The 26100-nt window shown below is 45.5% G+C and overlaps 1 protein-coding gene across 3 annotated transcripts in view; it reads left to right on the plus strand.

Moving 5' to 3' along the window:
* SRGAP2 (SLIT-ROBO Rho GTPase activating protein 2) overlaps positions 1-24366 on the plus strand; it is a 114320-nt gene extending 89954 nt beyond the window's left edge. For 2 of the 3 annotated variants that reach the window (XM_074850109.1, XM_074850110.1), the window contains exons 16-23: positions 1581-1715; positions 3030-3135; positions 4591-4815; positions 8100-8179; positions 12384-12564; positions 12984-13130; positions 15234-15561; positions 18187-24366. In XM_074850109.1, coding sequence (XP_074706210.1) covers positions 1581-1715; positions 3030-3135; positions 4591-4815; positions 8100-8179; positions 12384-12564; positions 12984-13130; positions 15234-15561; positions 18187-18570 — 1586 coding nt within the window. In that variant the 3' untranslated portion in view covers positions 18571-24366. Of the gene's footprint in view, positions 1-1580; positions 1716-3029; positions 3136-4590; positions 4816-8099; positions 8180-12383; positions 12565-12983; positions 13131-14330; positions 14910-15233; positions 15562-18186 lie in introns of those variants that run through there. The other variant, XM_074850111.1, reaches the window with a different exon arrangement.
* The last annotated feature ends 1734 nt before the right edge of the window (positions 24367-26100 follow it).

Raw genomic sequence — 26100 nt, forward strand, 5'->3', positions numbered from 1 at the left:
CAGCTCTTCGTGAATAGACTGGCTGCTAGAGGATGAAATTTTGTTTTCCATGTTTTTGAGGAACGGCTTGTCTTCATTTATTCTAAATATCAGCAAGTGAGAGAGTAAATTTCAAGACGCTGTTAACTTGACATAGCTGTTAATAGATTTGATTTTCTATGTCAAGAACCATTCCCTACAAAGACAAAGAACAGCTGGGAGCCTCCTGACTCATCAGCTTCTAGCTGGGCTGTTCTCCCTCGCGGGGCAGGTTCAGAGGCGCTTGCTCTTCAGGCATCCTCACAGCCCATCTCCCCAGTCTTGCCTGGGTCACTGAAAACACCAGGGCTTCTGTTAATTCCCTGAATACATCCCTCTAAAAGAATATAGTTAGTGCGTTTCTACGCTTGCTGTTGGAGGAGATGAGTGGTAATTAATTAGGCATAGCAAGTTTATTTTGCTGTTAGGAAGAGAGAAGTTTAATGAATGATGTGTGAAATGTGGCACCTAATTTCACCTGTCTTCATCTGCATCTACCTGAGAATTAAAATCCTCAGGAATAGAGGAAGCAAAAATGTGTATCATAGACTGCAGGTAAAGGCTCGATACCAGAATCAGACCCCTTTTTTACCAGTCACAGGAAAATAGCCAGTTGTTCTAGCACTAACATGCAGAAATAAAAAGGTGATTTTTTTTTTTTGTTTTCCTTCATCTTGCTTGTCTCTGTAAAGCATATGATATACAGAACTGACAAAGTTAACAATAATGTCTCTGCAGTTTATTACTTCATCCAGAACCCTCGGTGGCAGTTAATATCAAAGATAATGCTCTGGATTGTAGTGGCCCATTTATTATCCTGTGTGTTATTAAGATAATAGGCAAGCTTTGGTAATTTCAGTCACATAATGGATATATATAGCTTCAATTTGAGGATTGCCCCATCGTTAAATCTAATTATATCTGATAGGGAGTTTTCCCTAGGGAACAACTCCTTAAGTGGGCATCTTTTCTTTCATAATACAGACAAACTGGCATATCTGCAGCGACAAATTATCTATCCCAGAAACACTCCCCCCCCCCCCCCCCCCCCCCCCAATTCAACATAAGGTGTCTGCATCCTGCCAAGCCACGAGTGTGATGCTCAGTGGCCTCTTGCGTGTCCAGTGAATCCACGTGGCTTCAGGTGTGAGTTTGCACAAAGACCTGCTCCTGAGCTCGTGTAATGTTCACCTCCGTGGTGCATCTGCGAAGTTCACACCCTACCAAAATATCCAGAGCACAGAGCCTGGAAGCGTTACTACTGCTCCAGGAGCAACACCACCCTCCGTGGGCGTGAGCCAGGCGCTCGGGTGTCAGACTGGAATCTCTTTGATAAAAAGCTGTCCCAGATCTCCCGGGATCGCTGTCAGAGGCGTCCCTGCTCGACAGCGATGCACAGGAGAGACTCCCTACCTCACGCTGGTTGTAGTGCAGTTGGAGTAGGTGGGATTAACGCTGTGCTGCATAAAGTCTTTTCTCCAGCTGAGGTGCAGCCTTCCAGTCTCATACTTTTCTCCAATATTCTGATTTTTCTTGCCTGCTTTTCTTTGCTTGTCACAAAGGGGAAGACCCACTGGCTGGGGACCAGAATGACCATGACATGGATTCAATAGCAGGAGTTCTGAAGCTCTATTTTCGAGGGTTGGAGCACCCTCTCTTCCCCAAGGATATCTTTCATGATCTGATTGCCTGTGTCAGTAAGTATATGAAGATCTGAAAAGAAATAAGATTAATTTTTCTAATCTCCCACTTTTCTCTCCTCTCTGCCCCCTTTTTCCTGACTCCAAATAAGCTTTTTGTGGTTACTTCGATTGGGTTTGTGTTGCACTGCTATCCTAGTCTCTATTAGCCGGAGTCTGGGCAGTTCCCTGGTCACAGCCGTCCTTATTCTGATAGCAATTTTTTTATCAATGATCAAGGATATAGAAATGGATAGATTTTAAGGGCTGTGTCATGGATTTTTCTGAGAGAGTGCTTCATGACAGGACTCTGACAGAATGAAACAAAAACCTTCACTTCTGAAAAAGAATCTTTCAGCCCTCTCATCAGAAGGTGCCAGAAATGCCCTCTCAGACACGGGGATCACTAGCAGGGTTTCTGGTGCTGTGAGCTTCCCCTAACATTGACTGGATGTCTGCTGCCATGGCTGGCAAGGTAGTAGTCCTACACCTTTCGGCTTCGTAACCGCGAGGGGCCATCTATTGCCTCCTGTTAAAGAATATCAGTCATGAGGGCAGTCACAGTCGAGTTGTTAACATTTTTGATGGTTTCTAAAGGTGGTTCTGGCAGGCAGAGGGTTGTTTGTGTTTTTTGTACATGAACAACCTCATTTTCAATGGCCTGACTATTACCATGTCCTTGAGAATTGAAGAATGATTCTATTGTCCAAGTAGTGAAATGGCCTTTGCGGTGGCAGCCTTTGAAGTAAAGCAGAAGATAACTGCTTCTGAAAGGGCTCGTGGTTTTCTTCTCCTGATAAATGCATTTACAGAGCTGAATTCACATTATATGAAAAGTAAAATCTTCTTCCAAATAAGTTCTCCCTTCTGAGATGATTTATGCTGCCCACTTATTTCTCAGTAGGCTGCTGCACACAGAGCTTTTTGCCTCACCCTTTAACTATGTTAATTTTCCTTTGAGTGTTATACAATTTCTTTTTTAAACACCCACCTTTCTAAGCTAACTTGAATGAGCTATTGTGCCAGAACTATTGAAACAGATGACATCCAGTGCTCCCACGCTAGGAAGGAACTTGCAGTGAAGTTTCACGTGTTCAGGGACCTTCATTGTCAAAGGCTTTGCCAGCAGGTTCTGCAGCCTTTGCGTTCCCATGCCGGGCAGTGCTGGAGGATCCAGGAAATGGGCAGACCCTTCCTTCCTCCTCCTGCTCTGCTGGCTGCCCTTCTTAACAGTTTGCACAACAATCACAGTGTACTGGTGGCATTTGGGCTCAGTGTCACGTTGCGGGTACGGTGATACAATGACTCTGTGGTGCTTTTTCTTCCTTTCAGCAATGGATAATTTACAAGAGAGAGCGCTCCACATCCGGAAGGTGCTTCTGAACCTGCCGAAGACCACTCTGATTGTAATGAGATACCTCTTTGCATTCCTCAATCAGTGAGTATCCTTGAGAGCGCCATGGCCCTGCTGTAGGACTTGGTATAAACACGATAAATGGCAGAACCAGCCTTAACGTTGCTGTGTGTGATCTGAGCAGCAGGTCAAGGTACAAATGCTGCAGTAACTTGCTATTGCATCTGCCTTCCTGGGCTTTTCAGCCTTGCCAAAATTCACCCCAGCGATACGAATCCAATCTCAAAGGAGTTCCAGAAATGAAAGAGAACAACGTGCTGTAAATCCAAGCAAAAGTGATACACAAGAGTCAGAAACTGGGTTCCACACCAGCAAGGAGAACTATGTACTAAGTAGTGTGAGTGGTGGAGAGTGAGTGAATTTTTTTTAAAACAGCCCACTCCATCTGGCTGGTTCATTGGATAGCTTGGCAGCAAAGAGTCAGTAATTTCCTCCAGTAATGTGGTCTTGACACCTGAGGTGGCATAAAGGAAAAATGTCCTAACCAGAAGCCCTTATATTGTATTATACATCATCGAAGCCCTTGGAGTACCATTTAGGTGAAAGAGAAAGACAATACTTTGACCTAACAGACCTGAGGTTTACTGTCTGCTTTCGTAAAGCTTCCGCTCATCAGCTACTTTTGGTGAACATCTTATTCCTTACCTTAAAATGAGACAGTATCAGGGTTTGAGGTTTTTCTAGAAGATTTGTATTAAAATGGAGCAGGACATTTACTAAACCTATCCATATATTCAAGTGGTTGTTTCTGTTTGGAAAGGAGGGGGTTTGTTTCACAGATGTCACTGCTGGAGTCACTGAAATGTGACTTTCCAGTCTCAGTAGCTTCTAATTATTCTGAGTAGTGATCTAGAAAACAGGGCGTTTCAAGGGGAATTGTACTGGAACTTAGTTTTCTGTTTAATCTTTAACTGGTCCCAGAAAGGCTTAAATGGTAGGTTTGGGACAAAAGTTAGTGAGGTGAAAATTGTGTTTTAAAAAATGGCACCATATAGAAACTATAAGACTCAGTTTTGCTGGGAAATCCTCAAGAAGAGTCCCAAAGAAGGCTCGCTTGAGAGGCTCCCGGGCCTCGGAGAAAGGGTGTAACACTGCACGCTTGATCACATGCGCTTAGGCAGAGGGGACCTGATAATTCTGGTGCTGAGTGTTGGGCTGCGAGTGGGCTATGAACAACAATAATACAGAAAAATTAAAGATGAAGACTAATGTCCTCCCCTTGTAAAGTCAGCAAAGACTTTTCACATAGTCTTGAGCTTTCAAATTCCCTTTGCAATTTCTATTTAATTTCTCTGTAAGTGCCATCAGTATCTCGTTTTTCACACGGACCCAGAACATTCACGTCTCAGCCGATCAGCTTTAAAGAACAGAAAGCCCAAAGCAAACCTTTGAGCTCAGCTGTGTGTTCTGCAGCAGACAATGATGGTGATAATGTTGTTTTCTGCTGTTAACCCTCCTCCCCACTTTTGTCTTTTGCAGTTTGTCTCAGTTCAGTGAAGAGAACATGATGGATCCCTACAATTTAGCCATCTGCTTTGGGCCAACACTGATGTCTGTGCCTGAAGGTCATGATCAAGTCTCTTGCCAAGCTCACGTCAATGAATTGATCAAAACCATCATCATCCAACATGAGAACATCTTCCCAGGACCCAGAGAGCTGGAGGGTCCAGTCTATAGCAGAGGTGGAAACACTGAGGATTACTGGTATGATAAAGATCACTGAGGACAAGATGAATGGGTGGATATTTATTTACGGATTAGCATGCTACAGTCATGCGTTCTGTGTTGTCTAATTCTAGATTTGAGCATCTGGCCCAGCCTTTCAAAAATCTGTTTTATTGAAGAGGAGATGGCTCTGGAGAGTCATCAACTTAAGAGAAATAAGCTCGTAGAAAGTAGCTATTCAGTTGTCAAACCTAACTCATTTATCTTGAAGGGTAAGGTTGTGTAGGGATTTTCTTGGATGTCCTGGTATGGTAGCTGCCAAAATCAGTCTCTCTTCCTCCCTCCCTCTTTTTTTTTTTTTTCTTCTGCTTTTGCCTTTTTTTTTCTGCCTGTCTTGAATGCCTTTGCTTCAGACACAGGGTCACTTGCAACTGAACCTAGAAAGCTGTGGCATGGTTTAATTTTCAGGGCAGCACTTGATGGTGTGGGAGGGAAGAGGCAGGAATGCAAAATCACCATTTCCATCCAGCTTAAAGCTCAAGAGGCCCGGCCGCGTGTTCAGTCTGAAAGCCACATCTGGAAGCAATTCAGCCAGAGCGGCTCCTGTCATCTGGGGTGGAAGGTTGGGGAGTGGGGGAAGGAAAGGAGGTGTTTTCTTTCCTACTGGCCAAGCTGATCTCTCCCTCTGAAAATGAGGAATGTTAAATTGTGTCCTGCTTCTCCCCCTGCTCCTTCCCTCCTCCAGTGTCCCAGGAATGCAAATGATTATTTTCATATACTAAAATAAATACATTTTTTTAATTAAGTCACTCTGGTGACAGAGCTAGCCTTGTTTCCCTGACTTGTTTCAGAGGAGCTTTAACTTATCAGCTCCCTCCATGTACGTGTGGTGAGGAGAGGCTCCTCTATACTAACTGCTCTATGCAGAAGACTTGCCAGAGCCTCTTTTGGCAATTCTGTTAATTTTACCCTTCACTCTGATGTTTTTAGCTGATGTTATACATGAAAGAATCGTTGGGGAAAAAAATTTAAGAATCTTTATGACCTTAAGGAAACACATTAACTTTGATAAGAGGTTTTGTCCCATAAGGTGAAGGGAATAAAAATGTAAAATGTCCAGTACACTCAGTATGGGTGACACTTCACATGACTATGTAGGAGGCAAAACGTCCTGGAAGGTGATATCTATTTGCTGAAGGTATTTGGTGTTTCTTCATTGCCCTTCCTAACCACTCTGACCTGAGACCCTGTTGAGCAGAGAAGGGTAGAAGCAAGCAAGGGAGACTTTAATAAAGCCAGGAAGAAGCATCTGGTTCCCATTCAAGCCTTCTTATAACCCTGGTATTTAGAGAGTCGTTAGTTATTGCCCACAGGGCTCCTCGCCGCAAAGCCTGCGAGCAGCAGCGTGAATCCTCGTCGCTGGGCTGATTCATCGGGGAGCGGAGCCTGCGATGTTCGTAATCGCCTGGTGCCACTTCGCTGGGCTGAGCCGTCTCTGTGCCAGGGAACTCGCAGACGGAGCTTTGGCCTGGAGGCTGCCCGGGCTCGGCGCCACGGCTCGTGTGCTCCTGCGCCTCCGTGCCTGCGCTCTCCCTGCGAGCGGCACTCTCTTCGAGTCGGCAGCTTGCCTCGGGCAGGGGAGGGGAGGGCAAGGTTCAGAGTTTATGACAAATTCAGGGCTGTGATGCAGGCAAGCCTTGAAATACTGCCTTTGAGTCAAGCCTGGGACTGGGCTGCGTCTGCCTGTCCGTCTGAGGCAGCACGAGGAGAGTCCGGGAGTCCCGCGTACCGGCACGTGAGACTGTCGGCATCGCAGGGCAGACGACAGCTTGTAGATGCTCAGCTGGCACTGCGTTCCTCTGGCAGTGTATATTGGTGGCACTTTCGGAGCCCTCGGGATGAAACCAGCAGCCTCGCGCTTCCCACCGCAGCATCCCGGGGCTCGCATGACAGGGAGACCGAGTCTGCAGCAAGGACAGGTTTTTTGGTGGGAAGTGCTGTTGGAGGCATGGATAGGAAGAGGCCCGTGCTCTCGGTGCAGTACTGGGATCTTTAGCGTTGGCTATATGCGACATTACTTCACAGTCTGTGTGAAACTTTAGCCCTCAATGCTGTGTTCCTCCTGGGACCTCCATTTGGCTTCAAATTCTTCTGTAAACTTTATTAAGTAGCATGAAGGCTTTGCAAAGGATGGGAAAGGTTGATTCCTGAGGTACTGACTCAGAAGACGGTGGGGCAGCTTCGTGTCATGTGGATTAAGCATAATGAGACACCAGAATTATTCAAACATTTTACTCCTCCTTTTCCATTTTTTTCTCTTTGAAAGAGTACAGGAGGTAGATCACCAAAGGGAGAGCACTTCACATCCGTGATCACTTTAACTGTGGCAAGGTCAAAACGAGGGATGAAATTATTACCGTGTGAAAAGAATTAGAAGTCACCTTTAACGAGTTACAGTGTAAGAGTGCAGCAAATGCGTTTTGATTTTAGCAACAGCATCTGGTAGGATGAGGAGCAAGCACTTTTTTTCCTCTAAGATGAGCAGGCAGGGCAGGCAGCGCTGCCAGCTGGCAGCAGGTCTGCAGAGCTGCTTGGGAGAGGCAGTGGATCATCTTCCAGTTTCCTTTCTGCTCCTGTCCTGAGGGAACTGCTCATGTAGCTTCTTACAAAAACATAACTTTGGTTGCCACTTGTTGTCTATTGATCCTTTCAAAGCCTTTCTTCATGCAAACATAAATGAGTACTCTTGGTGGTTTAGGTGCTCTGTAAATAAAGATTCCAGGCAATTATCTGGCTTTGGGAGTCGTTCAGTGAACAGAATGGCACGATTTAAGATTGTGATGAAAGGGAAGGAGGGAGATGACAAACTCAGACCTGGAAATATCATTATGAATTGAGAAATAATTTCCCCCAGGAAGTGGCAGCTATCTCATCAGTCATCTAACGAGCTAATTAGAGCAGTGGAGAATACGGCTGAGGGACTAATTCTGGCATGGCAGAGAGGAGCTAGACCCAACATGCCACTGCTGTCTGACTTCTTAACATCTCCAGAAGTCCGGGTTATAAGATCTGAGGTTGGACTTCCCTGACAGCATACAAGAAGGTCAACGAAGATGTTTGGTTTGCTTGATCAAATAAGAACTCAGCTTTTTAGACACAGTGACTTTGGTATGTGCAAATGCATCCACAAAATGTCTGTCACGGCGGCGCCTAGGTATTGACTTCCGATACAGATGTTCCTAGATAAGTTATCTTTGAGTTTTGTAAATGAGGAAACTCAATTTCTACCACTGTAAAGCACCGTTTGTTCCCTTCTGTTGTAGTGAAAGTCCTCACGGAGAGAGAGCCTCAACAGAAGATTCGGTTCAGGACGTGACGGCTGAACACCACACCAGTGATGATGGTATGCAAAGTCTATTAACTCCTCGGTTAACTGGTGCAACCTGCTGTGGGGGAGGCAGAGAAGATAGTGCCTTGCAATTTAAGTTCAAAGTTTAGATCCAAAGCAGAGTTCAAATCAGAATAGTCACTTGAAACATCGCGTACAGCACTTGATGCCAAAAAGTGAAAAGGTCTGGGGTGAACAAGGATCTTCAGAAGTTACCTGACTGTTTTTAAAGTATCCCTTTTTTCAAGGGTATCTCATCTTAGCAGCAGGCCTGGGCACACTCCCCACTTGCATGGCTGACTGAGCTCATCTGTACCTGAGAAGGATCTTCAAGTCGCGGGGGAAGCGTGGAGCCAAAGGCTGGATATGTTTCAGCATGCGCTCCCGCTCCCCTCTGCGTGTGCCAGGCGTTTCCCCTTTCAGTAGCTTTGGCAAGGGAGTTGGGAGTGCTTTAAGCCCCCGTGGTTCTGCTTTAAGGAAGCAAGCAAAGTAAAATCAAAATCTTTGTCTTCCACTGAGAACCAGGTTTTAGGGTGGAGGGTCCCGGTAGCCCCTCTCATTGATAACTTTTGGGTCTCCTTGGGGAAACTCTGCTACATTTCTTGTCTGATCGGTGAAAAAGGGTGCCAACGCTGAGATTTTCATGATAGTTCCTAAGGAAAAGGTGACACTGCAGTCTTGGAGTGTCTGTTGCTCATACTTTGAAAGCTGCCTCCTGCGATGGGGAACGCCTGCATGGGAGCCCCATCCAGGGCAGAGAAAAGGTTACGTTACTGATGGGAAACGGTGATCCCCAGAATACTGACCAGCATGTAAAGCAGAGTGACCAAAACAGGACAATGGTTTTATTCTTGGGTTTGGCCCCTTGCAATTGTCTAAGCAAGTTCTGGGATGGTTTTACTGATTATGGCCTCAGTTGTAAAGGTGGGAAGAAGGTAGCGTTCCCTTAAAATGAGGTGACATCCTTTTTGAGCTGGTCTTTAGGAATTTGCTCAGTTGCCCTGCCATGTGCTCCTGTGCTGCTTTTTGCTCTCTTTGCTCCAGCAGTTGCCTAACAAACCTTTCCCATGGCATTGCTGTGCTCCAGCTGGCTTCATGGTGTTCACACACCAATAACAAAGTAAATGATGTTGAGCACTGCTAGAAACGCTGGAAAATCAGTTCTCCCTTGGCAAGGTGAAGCACTGTCAGGGCAACTCCTCACCAAGATTGTTGGGAAGAAACACAAAGCCTACAGGAATGAAACATGAGTTCACTGTCTGTCTTGAACAGAGCGTTCTTTCTGAAAAGTGTTAGCTTTTTAATAATGCATGAAAACATGTCCTTTTTGAGTTTGTACCTAAAGAAGGAGCAATTCCATTGCTGTAATGAAGGAAAGACTAACTCGTCCCAGTAAAACCCAGGACTAAAGCCTGCAGGCTGATACACCATGGTGTGTACTTGCATTGTTTCTGTATGGGATTTTTAGGTCGCTTATGTGGCTGAGAGGGTACAATGATGAGAAAATGAGCAGTTAGAGATTAGAGAAGGACAATGTTTTACAGCCTCTGGAACTAGATTGCATGGGGCCCCTGAGCAAGGTAAAATTCGGAGGCTTTTTGGATGGAGTTCTGCAACCTACACGGAATATTCCATAGGAAGCATTTGGGAGGGAGCGTTTGGCACCGAAGCAGAGGAGGGAGCTGGGCCTCTATCTCTTTGAGGGAGTAGCAAGGTCTGGTTAACTGAGGAGTCTCACGTCCTTCTAATTGAGCTGTGCAGTGTCACACCTCGGGCATACTTGTCAAAGTGCAGCGTACAACTCACGACTCAGTGGGACGGATGTTCTTGGGTTTTTCTCACTCCTTCAGTCTCGAGACCATGGCCCTTGCTGCTTTCGCTCATCCATGAGGCTGGCACTAGTCCTCCCGAAGTAAAGCTGCCGTCGCAGCCGCCTTCACTGAAGGAAGGAATCGGGTCTGGGGTGAGGGGCGAGGTCGTGCTTTGCAGAACATCTCTGCAGTGCCCCGTCAGCCTCGCTGTACGAGTGAGTGGACACTTCACTTCGAGACAGGCATAGGAGGTCAGAAATGCTGAAAGACAAGCAGGTCGTATGTTCATTAAATTATGTGTATGAGTGGAAAGATTTTAAACTGCTGCTTTCCTGCACAGGCTGTCAGACTGGCAGGGGTAATTGTTTGGCTTAGCCTTATTGCTCTTTATTCATACAGCTTTCTTCTCTGAGCATAAGTGTAGTAGGAAAAAGCTACTGGAAATTAGAGTCTAAAATCACTTCTCTGGACAAAAGCCAGAGTCCTAAAAAGCAAATTGGAAACATAAGAAACCTGAGTGCCGCACTCATCTGGAACAATAAACACTTCTTAATGAAACAGATGGAATTTACAAAACCACGCTCCCATCCCCTTCATAAATGGAGGGGGACACCCAAAAACCAGCATTATCCTTTTTTTAGTGTTATGAAGAAGCTGGCTCCAGAGGCAAAACAAGCAAGAGGAAAGAAGGAGCCAAAACCAGATAACCATGTGCTTTGGGGAGTCTGGAGCAAGGCGGCTATCGCGAGCTGCAAACGTGGGCTGGGCTTTTCTCACCCTTGCAGATATCCCGCTGGTTGCTGAGGGCTGATAACGGGGTTTGTGAGAGGCTGACCACAGGCTTACCTGGGATGTGTGATTTGACAGAATTCTGAGCTGTCTGGTTTAGTAAGGGAGAAATTAATTGCTGGGGGGGTCGATCTAGCAGATCCTGTTGCTGGTTGTCCTCAGCGCTCGGTCACTTCGTGCTTTGTAACACAGATGCTGGTGGGGCTCTTCGGTGGGGGATGTTTCTGCTCTGCTCTCAGCCCGGCCGATGAGACGGTGGCACGGCAGCCTCAGCTCGCGCGCGTGGGTTTACACGATATATTTTCTCAAGCCCAGCTACTGCCTTGCCTGCCTGCGGTCTGCCTTGGAAGACCTAATACTTGAATGTATGCTCTCCCAAGGAATATTTCTAAAAGCTGTGGCTCACGTTTTCCTTCCAGTCCTTGTTGGCTGGCTGTTGCGCTGTAGAAGCTTCCCGTGATGCAGAGGAGATCTCGGGACAAAACAGCGTATCTTTTCTTCTCCTGGAAGATGAACTGCAAGTCTTTCTCCCCAGGAGAAAAACTCAATTTCTGTGCACTGCTTGGCTGTGTTAAAGCTCCTTTAAAGTAATTAGAGGCTGAAGTCCGCTGGGGCCATGTGACTGAGCTCATCTCCCTTCCCCTGAAGTCTGTCTAGAATTGGGAGCTGGCTTAATAAATATTTAGACTCAAGCAATGGCAGATTTTTCTAAGTCTTAAAAATAATCCACATGAATTTCATATTGATTTTCCCGAGTGTCTAAATGCCCATATTGTCCCTGTGTATAATATCAGAGTCCTACAGGGGCCCGGATTAGTGGCTGGTTGCAGACACAGCATGGCTGTAGTTCTTCTGTGAGCTTTCCAAGTAGGAGCAGTCAGATTTGGAGCACGTTGTGCAGCTCCAAGCGCTGCGCTCGGCGTGTGCGCGGTGCAGCCCAGCTGTACGGAGCCCGGGGGAGCCGCCCGCTCTCCTGATCGCTGCGCAAACCGCAGCGGTGGAGGCACTGAATGTTTTTGTTAGCTTCCATGACAGTTCGATGAATAGCACGGCCTCCCGCGGTGCCAGAATCCGGTCTCCTGGGTCAGGTGAACCTCACAGGCAGCACAAATTTCCTTCTGAATAGATGCTTTATTTCTAAAGCAGCTTGGAATCGGAGGATGTTTCCCTCCCTAAATGCTAATAACAACTCCTGCTTGCCTGCCCAGGAGGTTTAATTTAGCTGCCTTTAAGAAAGCCTACCATAGGCAGATTTTTGTCTGGAACATACCTGATTACCACCCAGCTTTGAAATTTTTTTTATTTTAATGAGATACTAATTTTGCCATTGCTATTTCCATCTTCATACTCTTGAATTGCTGTAAGTGGGTTGATGACTTGGAAAACGTGAATGTGTCCACCACGTAGAGATTAGGTAAATGCTGGATGGCAACATCCTCATATTGTAGGGGTTCCCCTCTGAATCTTGCTGCTTCAACTCTCTGCTGCCTTAAGAAGCAACGCTTTATCCTCTATCCATGGTCTCATCGTAAGCTGTTTTATGGTAGGTTTAAACTGTTGAATACTTACCTGAGCCCAAGTGTTTAGTGAATTGTTGTTTATTCCCTTCTATCTCCTAGAGTGTGAGCCCATAGAAGCAATAGCAAAGTTCGACTACATTGGCAGGACTGCACGAGAGCTGTCCTTTAAAAAAGGAGCTTCTCTCTTACTCTATCAGCGGGCCTCAGATGACTGGTGGGAGGGACGCCACAACGGAATTGACGGCCTCATTCCTCATCAGTATATCGTCGTTCAAGACACGTATGTTACCCTTGAAGCCCTTCTGCAGGATGGGCTTGCTTAAAACTCAGGTGTGGAATGAAGTGTTGGTGTCAAGATGTTGACACCAGCTGGGGAGAGTTCATCCTCCAGCCTCCCCTGCACGAAGGGAGTCCTCCTGAAACAAGCAGCTCCGCAGAGGTGTAGGTGTCCGTGTATGTGGAGGGGTGATGTAAAAATTGTTCTGGTGCTGCCAGCCTGTTAAAGCTGCAGAGCTGGGATCTCCAGGTTGCTCACAGAAATCAGGCTCTCTCATTTGAAAGATATGTAACGATTCTTAAGAGAAGGATGTAGCACGGTGCTGTTTTCCTGTACGTAAGTTGACATACACAGTGCTGTATTTGAAATTCAGTGCTGTTGGTCCTGTTTGGGTTGTGATTTCCTTCCCTCCTCCTTCCTAGTGAGGATGGTATCTCTGAAAGATCCAGTCCGAAGTCTGAAATAGAAATAAATTCTGAGCCACCGGAAGAAAAAGTGACTGCTAGAGCTGGTGCCAGTTGCCCAAGTGGGGGTCACGTCGCAGACATTTACCTTGCAAACATCAACAAGTAAGAACAGCCTTGCATTTTTTTACTTCACTGTAAAGATCTTGGTGATGAGTCCAGTAAAATGTTTCCTTCGCTGATGAGCGCTGCCACCATTTCTCTCTGCTTCCCCCTCTTCTAACTTGCTCACATTTTGCTCTCCTCTCTCTCTCTGTCACCAGTGTGGCCAATGCTCATTTAAAATCCCACTGGCTTCTCTTCCCTATCCCTAAGGTGCCATCTGTTCCCGTTTTCCCAAATATGTCCTATTTTATAAGCTAAGCACACAGAGAAAGGGAGGGGAATAGCAGAACGAGTTCTTGTAATCATGTGTTCCCATTTGTTGTTGTGTTCTGTGATTTGTTATGTCTCGTTTACATTTAACATGTTTTGTTTTATGGGGTGGGGGACAATTTCTTCAGAAACTAGTGTCACATTTTGTGCTAAATGACATACCTTAAGTCCCACCATCTGGCATTGCCTGTAACATGCTTTCGTTTCTCCAGCACTTCTCACCTCAGGTTACTAACCATATGCTTGCAGTGAAACAACACACCTCCCTGTTGCTCTAACTTCACCTCCTCAACCACAAATTGTTACTTTAGCCAACACTCGACATAATAAAAGAACTGGGAAATTAAGCTAGTAACAGACTAAATTTCTTGATCTGTTATTTAATTATTCTAGAGCAGACTTATCCCCCGTATCTTTCTGATCCTTTCCTTAGTATTAAAAAACCCCACCTCTCTCTATTGTGCAGTGAAGGTATTAATATGATAATTACAGTTTTATGGGAGTGGATATCTTTAACCTTCAGTTAACTTAATAGAATGTAGTCTGTAAAGGTGTTAACAGAAATGCATCCTTTTTAAAGGTTTGGACCTGCTAATGGCCTACACAGAGCCTGGTCCTTAGTTTATGGGAGTCGGCAGAGCTCCACTGATATCTGCGAAGCTATGTTAATCTGCAGCAGCTTGGGATCTGGGCTTTCTTTTGTGATATTTATTGTCTGAGCCATTGAAGTATGCCGTTCTGCCAGTTACGGAAAGATTTGTATAATGAACAGACCTGTGTTGGAGCTTCACCATCTGCTGGTTTTGGTAGTGTTGTATGTAGTGTTTTTAAGAAGCCTGGGTAATGTCCACTCCCGTTTTTTTTCCCTTAGTAGGGAAAGTGATATTTAGCAATAGTAGCATAAGACTCATTTTGTTGTTTTTTCTTTAGGAATGAATCTTCTGACCTATGTGTGAACAGACTTGAGCAAAATTAAATCAGATGGTTTCGCAATGACAGTTGTGCCACCCACTGAATTATTATTTGGATGCCAAAATCCTACTGGAGTTAACACTTTCTTGCAGTTATTCATGGGGCTGGTGCTATATATAAATGGATCCTTCCCTGTATAATGGATGCCAAGCTTCAGACCTTTGGCATAAAGTATTCTGCTGCCTTGGCCTTCGTATGATTTGAGTGGAATCGTGCTGTCAGACTGCATGGTGCTGGGGTAGAAACTAAATTGTTTGGACCAGCTCATCCATTTGACATCATCTTTTGGTATATCTGTAGCCCAACATAGATAATGCCTTGTGGTCCTGCTAAAGCAATGAAAAAGAAACATCTGTTACCACCAGCAACTATTGGAAATGATCATTAACCCCAAACTATGGGGTTCTTTGCTTGCCAATCTCTGAAAATAATAACTTGATGCCTTGGGCCAGGAGCTTAGTAGACTTATACTGTGTCCTCCAGTCAAAAATTGTAGCTCTGCTCTTCTAATGTAATAAAAACACATCATCAAAACCTGTTGATGGCACAGAGGGTTTTTTTTGTTCAAATATAAATTCTTTTCCTCTTGACCAAGTTAATTACGTTCCATCCAAGTTTTCTGGTTTTGCTATGAATGTGCACAGCTGCCAGAAACTCAGTCTTGTTGTTAGAAGTGTTAAACTGGAATGATTTATAATTTTATTGTTTCACTATGACTCCTAAAATCCTGGGTGTATTTGTAATCTGGGTATCTTTATGTCTCTTCCCATTGTCCTCTGTGTTGTTTGGGGGGATATCTTCAAATTACAGCCCGTTATGTGTACCTGCTTGTATTGACTTGTTTTGCTTTTGTGACTGAAGGCAAAGAAAGAAACCAGAGTCAGGCAGCATCAGAAGAGCCTTCCGTCAAAGTGACAGCCATGGACTAGGTAGTTCAATGGCAGAACCAGCCTCCCCAGGAGCCATAGCCGGTTCCAGACCCTCATCTCAGCCCATTATGAGCCAAAGTCTTCCCAAGGAGGTTCCAGATAAATGCTCCATCAGTGGCCACGGCAGCCTCAATTCTATCAGCCGACACTCGTCTCTGAAGAACAGGATAGACAGCCCGCAGATCCGGAAAACTGTGACAGCAGGGAGGTCCAAGAGCTTCAACAACCATCGGCCCATGGACCCCGAGGTTATTGCACAGGTAAATAGGAGTGCTTTGCCTTAAAGATTTGTTTTGGAAACTTTGGAGTGTTGGATACAATGAGATGTTTTAATGCGAAGTCTGATTTAATCTCGTATCCCTTCCCCTCTCTCAGTGCAGTATTAACTTACTACACAGCTTGAGTCTAGTCTTTCAACCTCGCTTTGTGCAAGTCACTGAGGCTGCTTTCATGAGTGAAGATAAACAGTCAGGTCCTTCCTCCATAAAAACTTGGCCTTCTTCATTATTCAGAATTTAGTTTCAACAATAAAAACGTCCATTTCAGAAAGTTACACGGATTCCAAAGCTGTCAGCAAAAAATTAAACGATCATAACTTCAAGACATGAGAAGAGTAAAGTCTGTAGTGTCAATTTAACATTCTCCTGTCAGTTGTGCAAACTTGCCTGTGGTTAGACATTGGAAGCATATGGAGTAGTACAGTCAAAATAAAAGCAGGCTGCTGAGTTGTACAGTGCTCACAGTGGCATCTTTATATGCTTACAGGGTTCAGTGTGCGATTAGAAACCAACTTTGAACATAGGACTGCTAGTTTTCATTAGTTATTTATTTAGACAAGTGCCTTGAAATGAGGGCAGGCTACCGATGCGCACGCAGCTGTGCTTTAGCTTTGCAGAGAGCTCTGCTTTTGGGACTGGCTCCACACACTGACCAGACAACAAGGAAACGGTCTTCTCAAGATTCCTTCTGTGCAGCTTAAAGGGAGAGGTGTTCTCAGTATTTTTCTTAGTCTTTGCTAGTTTTGACACAGACTGGTTTAGTGCAGATCTGTCGTCTCTCTGCATCTCTGTGCCCAGGGATCTGTCCCATCCCTGAGGCTGGGAGCACACGCTGCCACAGCGGTGACTGTTCACAAAAACACAAGTGGTCTCTTTGCATCCAGGATTCGGTGGTTTCACAGGTAGAAAACAATTGAAAGTCAGACTTTGATTTGAACAAGTGACAGCTACTAATGGGGTGACTGATGGAAATGTTCCAGATTTCCCTCTGCATGAAGGATCTTCCCTTTCTCCCACTCCACGCTCTGCGATGTGCCTGCACACGTACGTTGCCTGTACCAACTGTTCTCAGTATGCGATGGATCTATCTAAAGCCAAGGAATGCTCAGGTCTCGGATTACAAAGCCAGCCCCAGGAGACCTGACTTCTCTGCCTGGTTCAGGAGTCTGTAGGTTTCTAAGGAGCTGGGGGAAGATATGTGAAAATTCAACATAATTTTTATTGACAAAGCAGCAACACCAAGTAATAAAAAAGGTCCAAATAAAAATCTGATACGTATTCTGATGGAAAGTTGTATTTTGCCTTTATGAATATCTTTAGCCCATTTGTTACAGTGGAATTACAATATACAGTTCTTGTTGTCTTCATATTTCATTGTCCTTCCAAGGCATTGGTTGACATAAATCAGTTTCTTTGTTTTTTCAATTAAGCTCTAACTGAAATTGTTCTGTCTCCTCTTCCTGCCAAAAGGTTAACTCCATTGTTTTCACTGGAGAAGAGTCTGGGGAGAAAAAGAATAGAGGAGGGAAAAAAAAAAAAAGAGGAGGGAGGAAAAAAAAAAAAAAAAAAGCTGTGTTAAATTAGTGTTTCTCTTTGCCCTGTAGTGTCTGTTCAGACACCATCTAATAATCATCGTGCATTTTACATATTTTCCCTAACTTCATAAGTAAAATCTGCCTGGCCTCAAGATAGACTTGGAGGTGTCGGATTACTGTCTCTGGTTTCTTCCACCATTCCTTGACTGATTTACCTTCCCCACCCCCTGAAAAACCTCTGAGGAAGCTAAAAAGCTGTAGCCAAGCTGTGAGTCACAGAAAGGCTGAGCTCTTCTGCTCTCCAGTGATTTCTGTGCACCAGTGGGCTCCGCAGCACGGGCTGTAGCAAACACGTAGGTCCTGCCTCAGCTGAGAACAAAAAAAGCCATGTTTTTATCTCAAAGTTCTCTTTACATTTGCTTGTTAACAATTCTAATATTGTGTAAGAGGAAGGAGAAGTGCCAACTTGAATTTCTATATATGTTTCTGATATCTTCTGTGTTTTCTAAAACAATAAAATTTGGAGTCCTGTGCAATACCTTTCCGGGAAGGGAAGACAACTCGGACAGCAGGAAAACCAATGAGGCAGCAAGAGCACACGAGGATTTCAGCATTCAGTGTGTGGCCCATCGGCCAGCGTCAAAATCATCAATCCTTTCTTCAAGAATTTGCTCTTCTGAATCTCACGTGCCAAATAAAGTACGAGAATGGATCCTCACGCTTTGGATCCCATGGTTCTCTGTTCGTTGCTGCGTTTTGGGATTGCACTCGTCTTTGAAGTCCGAGCAGCATCAGGAGCAGTGAAGGACCAGATTAGCATCGAGAAAGTGCTAGCAATTATTTTGTTCCCTGTTGATGGAAAATATTACTGCTTACTGGCTTCAGTATGTAACGCTGTGCAGTTTGGCGTGGGTTTCACTTTGACACCTAAAGGTCCTTGACCTGCCAGTTGGTTTGAGTGTTGGTGTTTACAGGCTGAAAACAAGTACGTTGTTCTCAAAGGCTGACTTTTATCTCCGTATTTATGTGTCTGGGTTCTGTTATTCACTCGGTTTCTCTTTTGTCTTTGCAGGATATTGAAGCTACTATGAACTCTGCTCTGAACGAGCTGCGGGAGCTGGAAAGGCAAAGCAGCGTAAAGCACACGCCAGATGTTGTCCTCGACACGCTGGAGCCTTTGAAAACGTCTCCAGTGGTGGCCCCCACCTCGGAACCTTCCAGCCCTCTGCACACTCAGATCCTCAAGGACACTGAACCAGCTTTCCAGCGCAGCGCTAGCACAGCCGGCGACATACCGTGCACCTTCAGACCGGTGAAATCGGTCAAGATGGCCACCCAGGTGAAACCTCCGGCAACTCGGCCGAAGCCTACAGTTTTCCCTAAAACCAACGCCACGAGCCCTGGCGTTGCCTCCTCTGCATCTCAGCAGCCTACTGACAAGTCCTGTACTGTCTGATAAACTTGATGCTGCTCTGTGGATACAGCTGTATTGTTTCAGATGAAGAGACTCTGTTAAAGACATTAAAATTCCTATTTAACTAATTTCTGAACTTCTGCTGAAGGTTAGTTGTGAACTGCTACTTACTGCTGGGAGCACTTCCTGGGAGTGAACTAAGCGGTAACGACCTCGTCCCATGTACCCGCATCAGTGATGTTCGTAAGGCAAAACAGCTCGTGCCACGCTTAGGAAATCCAGTATCGGGTCACTGTGAAGCTGAGGAGGAAAACACACAAAAAGCGATGAGTTGGATCTTGGTTTCTAGTTGATGCCTTGATCAAGTGTTTGGCCACTGAAAGAAGTGTTTAGTGGCGTCATGTTTTGAATACTGGTGTAGTGACTTATATATTCTGTGTTTCATTTATCACAGGGAAACAATAGGATAGATTTTAGTCTATTGCATGTTTTGGTGCCACTGTTTACGTGGAGCTTGGACATGCCTGTTTCTTGTGCATTATTATTATTATTACGTCGCCCGCTGGTGCCACGGTGGTTAAGGGTCTGTCTCGACTTCCATCACATCCTCTGGTTTTGTTTGTTTGCTCCCCCATTCCTCCGCCCAGGGCCAGAGCTCTTGGCCATCCAGCCTCATCCTTTAGTCGACACTTGTCATGAAAAATAGTTTACTCTGGAACACTCTTAGATTTTGTGGAGTTATACGTAATATGTGTCTGTGCAAATATAAACAAACATGTTCCTGAGGTTTAGGAGCATAAGAAAGAGCCCAGTTGTTGCTTATGGACAATCTAGCTGTCTTCCCCCTTTGCTCTCCCATATTTAAAAACAGCTTTATTGTTTTTCAGTGTAATTTTCAGCCCGTAGGCTATGATGTGGTGTGTGGTCTCGGGAGACTGAATGTAAAAACAAGTTAACTTTTGAAAACTAAGCGTACTCTGATGGGAGTTCATTTACTAACGCACACGTTCTTGTTTTGATCATACATCAAGATGGATCCTTACCAAAATCCCAGTTACAAGCACTGTAAAAACTTCAACCAGAAGTTCTCAAGCTTTGTATCTTCTCCCTCCTCCTGGTTGCAAACGCTTCGGTCGGTGGCTGTGACCGCTGTGAACTGCTTTAGGGATCTCTGCTCTTATAGAGCGGTGTAGGAAACGCTGCTGGGGACGGTGACGTGGCCGCTTGCGGCGTCCGGAGCAGCTTCCCTGCGCGGCCGTTGGTCGAGCGGCCTGGCTCCGCAGGACTCCGCAGGCACGTGGATGAACCCGTAGTGTTTGTATTTATGTGGTAGGCAGCAAGTGCTTCAGCCGCTAGCAGGCTGCATGGACTCTTTTGTACTCTACTGAGAATTTTCCACAATGCTAACGTTTATTTAATTTAAAAATAAAAGGCGCGTGCCACTTAACGATGGTAAAGAAGATCTCGCAGTCCTGCAAGAGAGGAGACTCTGGCTGCCCCTCGGTTCACCTTGTTCCCAAACTTTTCTGGGATTTAAAAAAAGCTGCACGTCTTATGTTTTCATCAAATAAATTCAGGCAAGGACAAGATAAGAAAAGTCATTTTTCTCTCCCACTTAGCTGAGTTTCTTTTAAATCTGTGGGTTTCTCACACTTAGTTTCCTTGTGACTGCAATGTCATTTTAATTGGCACTTAGTAATTAAAAAAGAAGAAACAACACTTCCATTTCTAAGAACAGTTTCTGAAATGTACTTTTCTGATTCATTTAGGATGTTACTCGGAGAAATGAACAGGGGTTTACTGTGTCCCTGTCCACCCCACACGCACACCCCCATCTCTACAGAAGTAATAGATCCGTATTAACGATGGTTTTTAAAAACACCAGCTTTCTCTGTGCCCTAAATTAAGAACGTACGAAAATTGGGGAACGCCGGAAAGATTTCAGTGAGAACACTCTTTATTACTCGTTTCTCCTTAGCTGATCTGTAGCAGCAGTTCCCCTTGGGAAGCACCACGGTACGTGTGTGACTGTCACTGGACCTTGCCCTGTTCCTCTCGCAGGGGAAGATCCCCAACAGTGCGACCAGCGACCTTTCCTCTCAGGTTCTGATGGACTTCTACCACCAAGGAATCACTTGTTCTTTTGGGAAAAAGCAGAATTAAACTTGTAATTTTTTGCTCAGGCAGAACTTTCTGACATTTAATTTTAAGTAGGGAGTTTTTGGTTTTGTTTTCTTTTTGGTCATGGATGACCAAAGTCAATCTGTGTCAAGAGCAGGATCTCTGTAAATTTACTTCGACTCATTTGTAATGCCTTATTTTCTTTATATTTTTATGCCTAGCATTCATGTTTCTAAGAATAAGTGTCCAGCCACGCACAGCACATTTGGAGGAGATGCTCTTTTCTATCTTCCAGGTCTGAAGTATGAATGGAAATTAAGAGATTTAAAAAAAAAAAAAAGACTTCAGGTTACTGTAACAGCAACTGTCTGTATATGAATTACTGTGCTTATCTCTAGCATCCACAGCTCTGGGACAATCGTACTGTCAAGGGGAATATGCTTAGCAGGACAACCTGTATATTGAGCAACTCAACTGGAATTTTGGTGTGCACTGTGATTGACACTTACACTTACAGCAAGCAATATGGCAGGCTGAAGATCGTCCTTCCTCTTCCACGTGCTCTGGGTCTGGCCAGCCAGCAGAAAATTCACTCACACACACACACACACACACACGAGAATAAAAAACAAAAAAAGGAAACTTCTAGCTTGTCTGCTTCACTCTGTGAACATACAAGGCTGAGAGAACATTTGCCACAAGTGTTTTATGACCAGTCGTTGCAGGAGAGGTGGGAAGGAGAAACTGGAAACGTCGGCGCCACTCCCTGCAAAACCAGTGGGCATCTGCAGAGGAGACCAACGTAGAGTGGACGAGTACGACACAGTGGTTTGCTTGGGGAGGTATCAATGTTACTCCATATCTTCATATTCAGAAGAAATATTAGCTCTTCCATGGAAATTCTCTTTCATGACTCTTTTATGTAATGTTTGTGTCAAATATAAAGACAAGAAGTGTTTGATAACTGGAATAACGTATGTCTGTTTGATAGTGCTTTGTATGAACAAAGGATTCTTGTTCATCAGATGTTGGATTGAAATAATCCAAAGCAAAACTTTTAAAATAAAATACGATTTTAGGTGATCAATCTTAATAGTTTCTGAAGCTCTAACCTTTTATGTTTTATTTCCCTAGCTGGGAATTGAGCAGCGTGCTTTAACGATTGCTAAATTTCTGCCTCTCTAAGGTAATCCAAAGGCTCGCAGTTTATAACTTGTAAATTTGTTCTTCATGTCAAAGCAGTGGGACATGATCAAACTCTCTCACTTTACCTGTACTGGATATTTTGTTGCAATGAAAGTGATTAAATAATTAGAGTGCACTGTGACAGCCGAAAAAAAAAAATTGTTGTATATGTATGTATTTTGATACCTGTTCAAAAAGAGTCTTTGGGTTTCCTGTGATGAATACCTCATATGTTGGGTTTTGGGAGTTTTTGTTGAAATCTTTTTCTTTTTTTTTTTTTTTTTTTTTTTAAGGCAAGATTGTTCTTGCACAAAAGTAGGTTAAGATAACCGAGTTCTCATAAATTTATTTACTGAATCAAAACACTTCAGAGTTTGGCAAGAAATTCCATCTGTTACAGTGCCCCACCTTGCACTTGGGTCAGGGTGAGCAGTCGCTCGGCCGTTCGCCTGCGCGCTTGGAAGAGCTCTAGCAATATTAAGACAAAAGAGGTCGTTGCAGATGGAGTTTGCTGCCTTATTTCTCTTCTTCTGTATGTCAAAACCTCAAATTCAGTTGAACGTTGTATAGGCTTGGGGGTTTGTTACGCGTTGGGGAGATGTTCAGTAGAAATAAATGTCTCTAGGTAGCACTTCAGATCCTTTACATACATGCACCTGCTAGACTGGGCTGCCCCGTCGGCTGGTGCGGGGACACTGTGAGGGGGTTGTGCTCTCGGCAGGGCGCAGTTTGCTATGAGGAAGTGGAAATGATGGGAAAATACCCATTGAGACATTTTGTCTGGTGGAGTGAGTAAGGCGTTGAGGTGGGTGGCTCAGGTGGGGTGCAGGTTCAGTGGGCCAGGTCGGGGGTGCCTGCGCTCGGCAGGATCAAGCCCTGACTACAGGGGTGTGCTGCAAAGTATAAATATTTACTCACTGGCCCGTGAACCGCAAGCTAGGAAAACTGCTTTAAATTTAAAAAAAAAAAAACAAAAAAAAAAAAAAGGAAAACAGAAGCATTTGGGCACTTCCATCACTAATGAGCCTGTCCAGAACAGAAAATGAGTTTAACAAGCTGGAGATTTATTTACTTCGAGCTTTTTAGTTTTCACAAAAATAACGAGCCTTTTCGTGGGCTTATCTGGCCTTGGCTAACATCCCACAAATGCAGTTATAGACATAAGCTGTTTCTATAGCGGACCGGGAGCATGAGAGGCCTTTGCTGGAGGGAGCAACGTTTCCTCGTGGGTGAACGTCGTTCCCTGCACGATGCTTCCAGCCTCCGGCGCTGGGAAAATGCCCAGCGCTTACTGGCGCTCTGGACTGAACTCTGAGGTTTGAGCTTACTTATCACTTCCGAAGATAATCTTCTCTCCGGATCAGCTTTCTGCTTGTCTCTCTGTGTGTGTGGCAACCTGGTACTTGAAAAAAAAAAAATAAATAAAAAAAAAATACTTGACCCACTGCCTTGTGCCTGCCGAGGCTCCGAGGGGGCCGGGATGCTCCCGCACAAGCGGCGGCGGTTTCAGTCGCTCCCCTCTGCCTCTGCTGACCACCCCCCTCAGAAGGCAGATGAATTATTTTCCAGGCTTGGTTCTAGGAGCCTATTTTGGTGGATCTGGAGAGGCCAGAACAGCAATTCAAAGCCTGGAAAATGTAAGGTTTTTTCGGTTGTGGTTTGTTGTTTTGTTTTGGTTTTTTTTCCCTGTTATATTTTGTGCTTCCTATAACGTAGTTGGAGACAAGAGCCTTGTTTTTCAATGATGGGCCAAAAAGAGGTGAAGGCGGAGAGGGAGGGCAGCTCCCTACTGTACTAATACTTGATATACCAAGCTTCATACAGGGTAAATATTTCGCAGTTTGCAAGGAAATAGTCGATGGACCCTTCCTTTTAAAGGCACTATAGTAACCTTACTTCTGAAGCGGACTTCACCAGCCTTTCTCTCCAGGCAGAGTCCTGTAATTTGAATAACCGAAGTCCAACGGGATTGGGCTCGTGAGCGTGCCAAACTGCTGGAGCAATACTTGTGAGCAGCAGGTTCTTCAAAAGACCAGCTCGATGTAGCCAAAACAGGGCAATTATTGAAAACCATCTCTGACGCATTTTAAAGGATCGCAGTGATGTCATGGTTCTGCTGTACTGTAGGAAAGTTCGGTCGCAAAGTCTAGAAATCTTTGTTTTCTCTGTTGGTCTGAAACCTCAGTCCTGCAATAGTGGGCTCGGGCTCGTATGGTGCGTTGGGTTTTGGGTTTTTATTAACAGCAGTTGTTTAATGGTGGGATGGAATGTTCTTGCTAAAACAGTTTCCATTGTTTCATGTCTTCTACACCAATATATATATGGTGTATATATTAAACTGTGTAAAATTGTACTTTGTATATATAACTCTGTACAATATGGAGGTACATCCTTTTTTTCCTTTTGGTACAGTATTGTACAGTATTAGGAGTATCTGTGTTGGAAATGTTAAATCCATACTGGGGCAACAAAATGTATCCATTGTCATTAGCAATAGTTTTGGAGAAATAAATGTTTTGGGTATGGTGGAAATACTGAGCTCTGGACAGCAGTACGTGATGTACGGAGCGAGCGGGTCTGCGGGAGCGAGCGCGGGTCTGCGGGCGCCTGGGCTCGAGAGGGCACCGGCACCCGCTGCGGCGCTGCCGACGGGGGATTCGGGGGGAAAATCCTCGGGAAATTTCTTTGACTAGCGCCTGGCACGGGTAAGTAGGTGAGGAAGAGTCTGCAGGGTGCAGAAACGCACAGTGTCATTCCCGGGCACGGGGAGTGGGGGGTTGATTACAGCGGAGGAGGAGCATCGTCCGTGGCGCGGCGATAAGGGGGTCGGGGAATGAGTGACTCGACTGGTGCTTCCAGCCGCAGGCAGAGCCCCGCGTCCCCCCGCCCTCGGCTTGCGCACACCTACCCGCAGGAACAGCATCCAGTAGAGCATAAACTTTCCTTGCAATGACCAGATTTAAAAATGCTTAATCTTCATCATTTTCCTGGAGAGGATGGGCCTCCAACTGTCTCCGGGAAAGAGGATTTAAGATTGAGATTATGGATTGGATCGTTCCTGGCTTTCCCCCATCTCGGTTTTTCGATAGGCCTTGTTCAGAGCACGCTGGGGAAGCGGTGTCAGGGGTTTGTCATTTTGGATTCTCTTTGTTTAGCTTTCAAGGAATTAATTATTTACGGTGAGGTTTGATGGTTAACCCAGCCATTTTGTGCTGTGCTGGAAGTCAGCTGGGGACACCATCCCTGGGGTGAGCTCCTGCGGGGGACCAGGGCGAGGAGGGGGCTTGGGGGTCCCCCCCTGTGCTGGTGATGGCCCACGTCTCCCCAAAAAGCTGTGGGGGTTCAAGAGCTGGAAAGCCGGGATGCTTTTGCTCATGAGTTCAGATCGCTCAGATCGCAGCGATCCTTGTTTTGCTGAAAAAAAAAACAGTTTTCTGCCCAGTGCAGGTCTACTTTGCAGCAAGGTGGGACAGACCTGTGCCTCTAATAAGAAAGTTGTTTGTTTTTTTAATCTGGGGACTGTCTGAGGCTGTTGAAGTGCTTTTGTCATCCACCTTTGCAGAGGGGCCTGTGTCCCCCCGGGCTGGGTCCTGCTGCTGGCTGGGCTTCAGCAAACTCCGGCCATGCAGCGTCCTGCCCTGCACCCCTGTTCAGCTGCCCTCAGACAGGCTTGTGTGGCCAAACACCCACCTGGGGTGGCCCAAGGATGGCCCGAGCGCTGCCCGCTGGGGCTCAGGCTCCTCTGGGACCAGCCAAAGAGCCCGGGTGAGCCAGGAGCCGTCCTCAATAAACCAGCAGCCGGGGCGAATCCTGCTTCCCTTCCGTCTGGGTGACTCTTCAATTAGTCCTCATTGATTTCTGGGGGACGCAGGTGGCTTCTGGCATGTTGGTTGTGGGTTTTTTTTTTCTTTTAAAGCATGAAATAGGAGTCAGAAAGGCAACAGGGTGACACAGATAACAAATGATTTTTGATTTTCTCTTAGTCGCTGCTGTCCAGCAGCGCAGAGGAGGACGCTGCAATTAATCCCTTAGACCCTTCTGATCGCATCGTTTCTTCCAAACTGCAGATAGGCCTGACCCTCCCCTCCCCAACCTCTTCTGTTTGGTTTTAACGGAGAAACGCAGTGGTAAGCGATGGGAGGATTCAGTCACTTGTGACGGGGCGCTGAGGGAGGGAAAGGGGATGCTCCGGGCAGGACTGTGGGGTCTGGTTGTGGAGAGATGGGGGACACGGCGAGGCCACCCCTGAGCCCCGCGTTGCTTCGC

Source organism: Strix aluco, chromosome 25, assembly GCF_031877795.1.
Source record: "Strix aluco isolate bStrAlu1 chromosome 25, bStrAlu1.hap1, whole genome shotgun sequence".
Lineage (NCBI taxonomy): Eukaryota > Metazoa > Chordata > Aves > Strigiformes > Strigidae > Strix > Strix aluco.